Below are 10,222 nucleotides of genomic sequence, written 5' to 3'. Positions count from 1 at the left end.
TCATCTAAATATTAATGCCAAAATATAAGGTATCATGAGAAATGAAGTTTAACAAGACAGCATAAATATTTGAAACTACATAAAAGTATTATTTCTTTATAAGAATCATAATATTTAATTATCTTTCAGAACCTCTTTTTAGTGTCCTTTTAATAACTAGGGTTCTTTTTATAATCTTTTTTTATTTGTAAGAGGGAAAGAACATATAATCTGCAAGATGAAAAGAAATAACTTATTATACGAAAATTATTTATTAAAAATTTATGATTTAGCATTATATTTTTTATTAAATAAAACCATAATATGTGTTCCATTCTAAATTTAAGGAAAAAAAAAACATTATATTCCATCTTTTGCACTTTTCAGGGGACCAGAGAATAATAGTTTTGAAACTGAAGAAAATATAAATTGTGAGAAATCAACAAAAAAATATTGTAAATGATAGAGACAAGAAAACAAAGAGATATAAATAGTCGCATCACTAATTTATAGTCAGTTTTCTGAAGAACTAAGCTTATAATGATGTGTTACTCAGGTGTAATGAATAATACTGAATACTGTATCATATATTTCTCGATTTTTAGTGCTTCATTTGGCAGAGTTTATTTAGACTGAAAAGTATTTTATTTGGATATTATTTCAATACTTTGATTCTATTTAACATGCTTAGATTTTCATTATGTCATTTTTCATTATTATTCATATTTATTGGATATGCTGATTTGTGTACTGGCTTTTCACATTTGAAGAGAGGCTGCATCAATCCAATTAAAATAATTTCAATTTATAGCAAGTCTTTATTTTATTGTGCTCAAATATTGTTTTTCATTAAAGTAAATTTGCACTGATTTCTAGTGTAGATAAATTAATAAAATTTGTTTCAAGCATATTTATAGAACTTTATTTGAGGGGAAAATATTTGTTTGAAATGAAAGTTACAAAAGAAAACATATTTAAGTTTTTTAGAGGAAAAAAAATAAACAGATAAATGTTTTAGCATCTTTTATGTGGATTAAAAAACTTGACCAGATTCAATGTTGAAATGAAAACATAATTAACCTTATATGCATTTACTATTTATTATTTAATCTTATTATCATTCTAAATAGATATCATTTAAGTTTTCATTTTCTTTGAGTGCTGTTTATTTTGATCCTTCTGTGTAAATTTTAAAGAAAGAAATATAAATGCAGAGAAATACTGCAATTCCTAAAAATTATATAGCCATGGAAAAAAAAATGGTTTTGAATATATTTCTAAGAGTAAGTTATCAATAAACAAAATATATAGGTTAAAAATGTCATTTAAATGTCATAAATTTGATCCTCAAGTTCAAGCTAAAACCTAAAAAAATAAAAAGGTTACGCATTCACACACCTCACAGATAGAACACAGATGAAGAACAACATGCCCGAACTGGGACGCCCAGATCACGGGGAAGACGCGCTACCCCTATGCAAGGATGCCAGCAGTTCTAGTTATTTATCATATATAATTACTATTCATTGTTATATTATTTATCATTAATTTCTATAGTAAAAAAAAATTCTTTATTTTCAAATGAAAGTTGAATTATATATTCAAAGAACTTTATCAATCTTGAAACATAATTCACCAGCAACTTAAATTAACATTCAATTAATGTGCATAAATTTAAAAAATGTTTTGAAATTTTAAAAAAAGATAAACAAATCAAAAGAAATTGTTTGTAAATAAATTATTGCAATAATAACTATGGAATAGCATTCAGCCTGTAAAAAAATTCATCGTAGAAAGCAGGATTATTAATTCTATATCTTTAAAATTAAGAATATATGAGTGTTGTACATAATTTAAATTTTTATAATAATTGTTTTTAAATTATATTTCTATTCATGATTCATCACAGATATAAATATATATATATATATATATATTCTTGATTTTTAGTTCTAGATAGATCAGAGGTTCTCAACCTGCGTTATACATATTCTTGAAAATATACTACATAAAATATATGTGAAACTAAAACTGATAATGGCAGAAATAAAAAAGTTACAGAATTTTGCTTTTCCAAGTCTGTGTAAAAATTTAAAGTTATTAAATAGATAAAGCCTAGTATTAAAGATATTGAATACTTAATACCTTTTATAAACACAAAACTAGAGTGACGCACTGGAGTCAGATTTAGATTTGATGAAACTCACAGATCCCTCTAAGTGCTTCTTCATTTAAGCCATATATTTAGTACATATGACATTCCCTCACTCAGACATTTTTTGTGAAGGCTCCTGAGAAAATATGTGCCCCAAGATACAGTTTATGTAGTTAATACATATACCTGCACTGTAAAGAACATACTACTCATCTTATTAATATATTAAAAACAAAAAACACAGTAAGTTTCATATATCTCTATATAAGAAATTATATTTGTCTTTTTTTGAAATTGATTTTATAAACCAGATCCTTAAAAAAAACTCAAGAATATTTTAATAGTTGATTTTAACAATGAGTAATTGTTAGCTTTCAATATAAGTTTATGAAAAATATTTCAATTATGTTTACTTTTTTCTATTATATAAAATGGAATTCAATGTAAAATCAAAACAATTTAACAAATATTATTAAATTAATTCCAGTCATTTCGCTTTTAAGAAAAGCTTAGCCCTTAAAATCATGAATGAAACCTTCTTAGGACGGAGATATATTTAAGAAGTAAAGAACGTATGATGGCATGGTATATTTATAAATTAAGAGGAAAAAGAGTTTTGAGTGAAAATAAAGATTGGAAATTACTGTTGTAATTATAGATGAAATGAAGATTTAAAGGCAGAAGGGGTAACCTACAACTTAGTACAAATTATCCTAAAATAAAAGCCATGTTCCTGTTAAATTATCTGAGGAGTTACTATTCTGTCTTCATAATTATTAATAAAATTATAATACATTAATTATACATGCATATTAATACATTAAGACAAGACTCAACAATCTAAAGGGTTATTTGGATACCTTAAATGAGGAAATAAAAATCTTTGGTTATAGAGCATATGTATGAGCTCACTCACAGAGGAGAGATTTGATAGTACATTTCCTGCAATACACATACAGAAAAGATTTAAGAAAGAATATTATTGGCTAACACAACATGTCTTGCTAGAAATGACAATAAACATTGTAATGTAAAATTTTTTTTATAATGATGGAAATGTTTGAAAGTATTAATAAAAAACAATCTGAGACAAATGAATAAATAAGCAACCAATATATATATTACAAAACATAACACTAATTCTAAGGAAAAAAGTATAAAACAGATATAGTTAGTATCTGAAATATCTTACAAAATATATACAAATACATAGTAAATAATTACAAGAAAGATTGCACAATAGGTTGATTTAGCTTATAAGTAAGAGGTTGCAAGTGACCACATGAAGGAGTGATGTTACAGTATGCAGTGCACTGTGGACCTCGAATTTCCAAGCGATGGAGATTCTTTGAGCTTGCTCTTAACTCATCTAAGCAATGATTGAATTCGATAGGCTTTTGAATTCCTTCAAAGTCAGGTTCTTTGGGATACAAATCATCACCTAAACCAGAAATTAAGAATCAATTTACAAAATGTTTATATAACTTTGCTTTTAATAAGCTAGTACATACTTAAAGAATTGTTTTTACTAAACCTATCAATATCAGTTATATAGTATAAACTTGATTCATTATCACATAATAATCAATACAAAAATAATAAAAATAAATAACAAATATCACATTTTAGTTTGTCTATGAAAGGAAAGATATCGACAATCAGAGCCAGACTGTCAAAAATGCAAGGTAGGCATCTATCTGTGGAGCTAAGAAAATTATTATCTATTATAATTACAATAACAAACAATGTACCTGTTAAAAGTACAAAGCAATATATATAATCCCGATATTAATTGTATGTATGATATTGCCTTTTATTATAAACTAGCCTTCAGGAGTGATCAACTTAATTTAATAGTTATAATAACTCAATTACATCAATAAAAATTAAAAGTAGCAAGATGTTGAAATTAATTGTCATTTTTGTATTTTGCATAAATAATTTGGAATTAATGCCATTTATTGCTATAATTTTAAAATGAAATTTCTGAACATAATCAAATTTGAAAAAATGGTATATAAAGATTTTTGAAGATTCAAACAAATGACAATTACAAATGAAATAAAATGTTTAAAACTGTGATTCTGAAATGAATAAGTGAAATTTTAGATGAAACAGTTAATTCAAAAATGAAAAATAAAATTCTGATGCATTTAGAATTCAATTTAAAAATTTATTAACTCTTTGCACACTGAAAAGTAGTTCGATGCATAATTATTCACTTAATACGAGGGCTCATTCATTGCTCAAAAAAATAAATACATATATATAATTGTTTTAAGTCGAATTTCCCCAACAAATTAATCTGTCTATAGGCATTTTTAACAATTAAAATTGGAAAATAAATAAATAAAGCATCAAAATGATGCACCATCTTGAATGGTGCCCGAGAGGAGTCAACAGAGTACTAAGGGTTAACAAGTAAATCAAATCTAATGTAGACAGAATTGCAAATAAATAAAGCATCAAAATGATGCACCATCTTGAATGGTGCCTGAGAGGAGTCACCAGAATACTAAGGGTTAACAAGTAAATCAAATCTAATGTAGACAGAATTGCAAATAAATATAATTTTTCACTACCAAAGAATTATCAAGCAAATACTGCATAAAATTAAAACAGATAATATTTAAAATAAAAATACATTCCCTACAATTAATGCAATATGACAGAATATTGACAAGTTAATTATTTACAATAAAAAATATTCATCTAGATCAAAATATTTTTTAATTTAATATTCTTTCACGTGTTTCTCATATTTGTGATAGACAAATTGAGTTTTTTTGGAAGATTGGTGTGGAACATAATTTGTTTCAAGACACAAAATTTGATACAATCACATAAAAAAACACTAAAGATATTCTTAATGCATTTAAGAATATCTTAATACAAGTAACACTTGTGCTAAATAATATGCAAATAGAGCAGCATTAAAAAGCACTTAATGCAATACATTTTAAATTGTGCTACGCACATACTGTAATTAAAATGCACGAAAGAAAATGGAAATTTATCAAGTCAGCATTTTACTTTAATAAAGATATTATTTTTTATTTTTTCAATAGTGGTTTGCAAAATTTTCTATTGCCAAACTTCCCACCCATCACTCCATAACTGTTTATTCAATGCATTTACCTCCCTATAGGAGGAATATAACATAATGTCTTTGATCACAAATTACCATAATTAAAAGATTTATAAAAACATGATTAAATTATCTATAAAACTTTAATTATTATTACCAGTGGAAAAATAATTTTTTGCATTTAAATATCGAAAAAAATTAAATCATTTTTGAACTATAATTCTTTTGATAGTTCAAAGTGGCTGAAATTTAAAATCTAAAGAGTTTTGTGCTTCATAGTATTGTAAAGAAAACCAGTGCTTGTTTGTTAATTACATAGCATTAACAAGCAATGGAAAACTAGCAGAGTACTAACTGCACATGACAAGACACAATTAGCAGTAATATAAATCTGCCTTTATTATGACCATCCAAAAATTATAAATATAACTGGTTCAAAAAGAATGTGGAGATAACAATTTATATATAAATTTTGTCCCCTTTGGACTAAAACCTATCTTAAAGGAAGAAATTTTTAGTTAGTAAGACTTCTACCATTGAAGGAAATGACAGTATAATGAAATATATATACCGAAAGAGAGAGACAAAAAAAATGCCTCTTGAAGAATGATTAATTAAAATATGTAGAATATTGTAGAATAATGTTGATAAGAAATACCTATAGTGCACAATATATTTATTATTCTGAATGCTGACCAATATCATGAAGATATTGTAACAATATTGTTGGACATTTTGTGCTAATAGAGTATGCCAATTATACCAATCATCAATGAGGTTTAAGTATCAATCTTTATAATTTTTTAGTCAGTGTTGTTGGCAAGTTTGCAAACTATTGTAGATTCCAAGATACTGCATAAGTCTAATAAGAATTTGCATTTTTCATCTATTACAGAGAAAAACTAAAGTATCACATATGCAAAGTAATTTACCTGGTAAGTAGGATATTGCACCATCTACAGCAGTTGAAATGACAGGCATCCATCGCTCACAACCTTGAGTTTCTCTCTTTTTTGCAAAATTCTTAAGTTCATGGTAAGATTGTAATGGTATCATGCGAGAAAGCTCATACACTTGTGGTGGTGCAAGGAAAATGGAATTGGTAAAATGATTAGTTAACATTTCATCAGGTGTAACCCACTGCAATGAATAAGATAAATGTCAAATATTTTATATGCCTTTAGTTTCCCCATACTTTTATAAATAAACAATTAAAGGTTTAATAGCAATTACTAGCATAGAAAATGTTAAATATCACGAAGTAAATTCAAACGGATTTTGAATTTAAATTTTCTTAAATGTATTTGTTTCACTTAATTATTTAAATTAATTTGATAGATAAAAAGACTAGAAAAATTATTGGTGATATTAAATTTTTAACAATTATTATACATATCCTCTCAGATATAATAACCATGCTAGGTTAATACTTCCAAGAAATCTATATGGAAAAAAAATTTTAATACAAATTAGATGCATTTATGCATATATTAAGCAAAAAATTTCTGTTTTTAAATTGTACAACATTAGATTCTTAGAATAAAAGTTTTAAAAAATCATTAATTTTTATGATATCAGAAAAAAATGGATGAAAATAATACAACAAAATTTATTTAGAAGCTAAAATTAAACAGCTTTAGAAAAAGTAATTAACTGCGGCTTATCTATTAATCCAAGTTATAGAAATATAATTAAAACAAGAAAAAACAGATGGTTCAATGTTTAACATTTATATTAACCTATATAACTTTATAAAATCAAATCTAATGATATTATGATACTTAAAATAAAAAGAATTTAAGAAACTGTTCATTTAGAATAAGTAAGAAATATTTATCTAATATGTAAATTTCAGTACAGCTTACAAGCGTGGCAGATTATATAATGATATTTAAAAAAGGAATTTAAAAAATTATTTTATATTTATTTATACTTTACATATGTAATTCAAATAACAAAGATTAACAAAGATTTCACACTATAGTTGCCTCTGCATAATTTATTATATTATAGATAAATTGAATATAACTTTATATAACCTTAAATATATATATAAAGAGAGAGAGAGAGAGAGAGAATATTATAGCTTAAAGTTTTTTTATGCAAATTTACAAAACTAAAATTGACAATGTAGAGAAAATTATTATTAAGTCTTTTACATACTTAAATTAAAAAGTAACATATAAGCTTAAAAGGAATTTAATTTACCAATAAATCATATTCCATGTGCTTAAGCTCTATATTTAAAATCAATTTTATGTTGATTGAAGCCCAATGAAATATAGAAACACATTCTACATCAGTTAATCATAATTTTCTACGTTCTGTCAAGTTGCCAATTGTTAGACGGAAAAAAAAAAATTGCCTTAAAAAAATCTTTATAGAAACTGAAAAAAAAAAAAAAAATCACATACAAACTTTCATAAAAGTTATGTAAACATCTATTTAAATTCATATCTAGGATTAAATTTTATATTAAATTTGACTTTTTGAAATGTAAAAGAATTATTAAATGCACTGGTGTTTTTTTTTGGGGGGGGGATTCATCCCCAACATAAATTAATTAAAAAAGTCTAACTTTTAAAGAATAACACAGATACACATAAAATGAAATAAATTCTTGATGTAGAACGTAAATCAGCAATAATGGTAGTAAATATATACAGCAGTAAAAATTACTACAATTTCGAGAAACCAAATAAAAAATAAATTGATGCTCATGGAAAAACAAATATTCAGCTAAGTTACAAATTATTACCTTCATGATAGTAACTTCTCCCTGATCAAGTAAGACATCTGGCTGACGAGGCAAGCAACACAAGTAAAACATGGTATCATAACGTCGATGACCCACAGAGGTAGGAGTGAGCCAATCTGACCATTCATATAAAGACCAGATATCAGGGCACATGTGGCATTCTAAACATAAATCTAAAAATGCATATGGATCATCATGAACTCTTTTCTGCCATGTTTGAATATCAATGTTCTGAGAAAGAAGAGTATGTGTGGTAGCCTCTTGAGTTGTTTCAAGTGATGGATTTGTCAAAAGTAAAATTCCTGTCTCTTCGAATGTTTCCCTCAGAGCTGCTACACGCAAAGCTATGTCAGCAGGGAGATAGTCCTCATTAGGCAAGGCACCTTTGGATTTTAAAGTTATAGGGGTTGTGACCATGGGGGGCCTAATACCTTGAATATTAGAGCAGAACGCCATCAATTCGTCTCTGGTAATTCCTAGTTTGTTGAATACTGACCACCATAGAGGGGAATAGTCAGCAACCTCAACCAAACCACCTGGAAATACATAAGCATTGGCCATAAACGAGCTCAATCCACTTCTCTTAACCATCAATATGCGATAATCAGAAGTGTTAGGTCGAGTGGTGTAATTCCATGCTTTAGAGTTCATTAAAGTTGATAGGTTCTTTCCTTTAGCTACAACATCATGTAGGGATAGACGAGATGCTATGATAAGACTCGATGCTTCTCTCCAAGGAGGGTTTTCCATTTCGGCTGCTATAAGAAATTTAACAAATAATCATTTTAAATGATGAGAAAATTAGAAATAAATAATGAAATATTAAAGATAAGCAAATAAAATAGCTATAGGTCATGCAATTATAATTTTTAAAATTTCAATTAATAGAAAATATATTAAATAAAATGAAATTCAATTTTGTTTCTCTTAATTTGACTTATGGTATAATACTTTATTACAAATACAATAATGCTATGTACATTTACAAAAGAGCATAACGTGCTTATATTTTAATTAATGAATTTATTTCAAACATTTATCACTTTCTTATAAATTTGGCTAAAAGAAATTCAAGAGTTATCATATCTAGACTTGTCAAAATCCAGTCCTTTTTATTATGCATAGGAATTTAATTCAAAGTAACTATTCTTTTGCCTTATTTCAAACCACTCATTCACATTCAAGAAAATTATGCGTGTAACTTACTCTTTCAGATACATTACAGATAAAACGAAATGGGGATCACTAAACATATTTAAAAATTGATTTTTTTTTTATAATTAAATAGCTCTGTATTGATATATTTCCTTATTCATAACGTATAAACTTTTCTGGTTAATATAAAAAAGAATATTTTACAAAATATTCAGAAAGTATATAAAAAAATATTTTTAAAGAAGTTTCTTAGTTGATAAAATTTCCTAGACGGAAACAAATAAATTATCTCACAATATTACAGAATATTAAATGCAAAGTAAATCCTAAAAGTAAATTAAGATCTCTAATGTACTGAAACTGTAAAATAAGAGTCCATACAAAAAAAATTTGTAGAAATAAAACAACTTTTCATTTTCTACAAATTAAAAAAATGTATAACCAATGATTCAGGAAATATTAATTTATTTATTAACCAGAATAAACTAAATAATTCAGAAGTTGATAACATCAGTATACAATTCAAAATCAAAACAAATTTAATTCCCTGAATTAATTTATTAACTTAATTAAAAGAAACTGCATGTCTTTAATAAATAAATTGAAGTTTAAAGTTAATCCCATTTCCTCATACTTACAGTTGCTATATTTTCTAGAATAAGTTAATAAGCGAAGAGTTTTGGAATTTACTTTCCAGAATTCCGGTTCCTTAACAAACCTGGCTCCAATATTAGAAAATCTACTAAAATTTTTAAATATCATCTCGACAAATAGCCGCACATTTCCAAACAAAACAAGAAAGCTCCTACTGATTTATCTCATCGTCATCCAATTACAGTTAATTTTGGCATACGTTATCAAAAAAACGGCACAAAGTCAATTAGCGCCATCTATTGAAGAAAGATTAAGTTAGAAAAAGATGTAGTGCAGAAAATGCTACCTGAATGTTTTCCCCTCAGAGAGCTCGGCTAGTTAGTTCTACCTTGACGGAAGTTCGAAAGCAACTAAGCAGTGAAAGGAACAGTGAGAATATTTTAAGCGGCTTTTCCTGCGAACGAATGACGAAGTTTTTCTTACTCCCCAGAGT

General features: G+C 26.2%; 1 protein-coding gene across 3 annotated transcripts in view; it reads right to left on the bottom strand.

Annotated features, from left to right (window-relative positions):
- Positions 1 to 3,232: 3,232 nt before the first annotated feature.
- The window catches only part of LOC129964085 (acyl-coenzyme A diphosphatase NUDT19-like), a 7,000-nt gene continuing 10 nt past the window's right edge, over positions 3,233 to 10,222 (bottom strand). The window contains exons 1-4 of one of the 3 annotated variants that reach the window (XM_056078765.1): positions 10,076 to 10,222; positions 7,981 to 8,738; positions 6,155 to 6,362; positions 3,233 to 3,575 (exon numbers count right to left, since the gene is read on the bottom strand). The exon at positions 10,076 to 10,222 is cut by the window's right edge and continues 10 nt beyond it. In XM_056078765.1, the coding sequence (XP_055934740.1) occupies positions 3,355 to 3,575; positions 6,155 to 6,362; positions 7,981 to 8,730 (1,179 nt within the window). In that variant the 5' untranslated portion in view covers positions 8,731 to 8,738; positions 10,076 to 10,222 and the 3' untranslated portion in view covers positions 3,233 to 3,354. Of the gene's footprint in view, positions 3,576 to 6,154; positions 6,363 to 7,980; positions 8,739 to 9,773; positions 9,971 to 10,075 lie in introns of those variants that run through there. The other 2 variants (XM_056078766.1, XM_056078764.1) reach the window with 2 other exon arrangements.

The sequence above is a fragment of the Argiope bruennichi genome, chromosome 3, assembly GCF_947563725.1.
Source record: "Argiope bruennichi chromosome 3, qqArgBrue1.1, whole genome shotgun sequence".
Classification (NCBI taxonomy): Eukaryota; Metazoa; Arthropoda; class Arachnida; order Araneae; family Araneidae; genus Argiope; species Argiope bruennichi.
The sequence above is the reverse complement of the archived record's forward strand: the minus strand, read 5'-3'. Positions and strand labels throughout refer to the sequence as shown.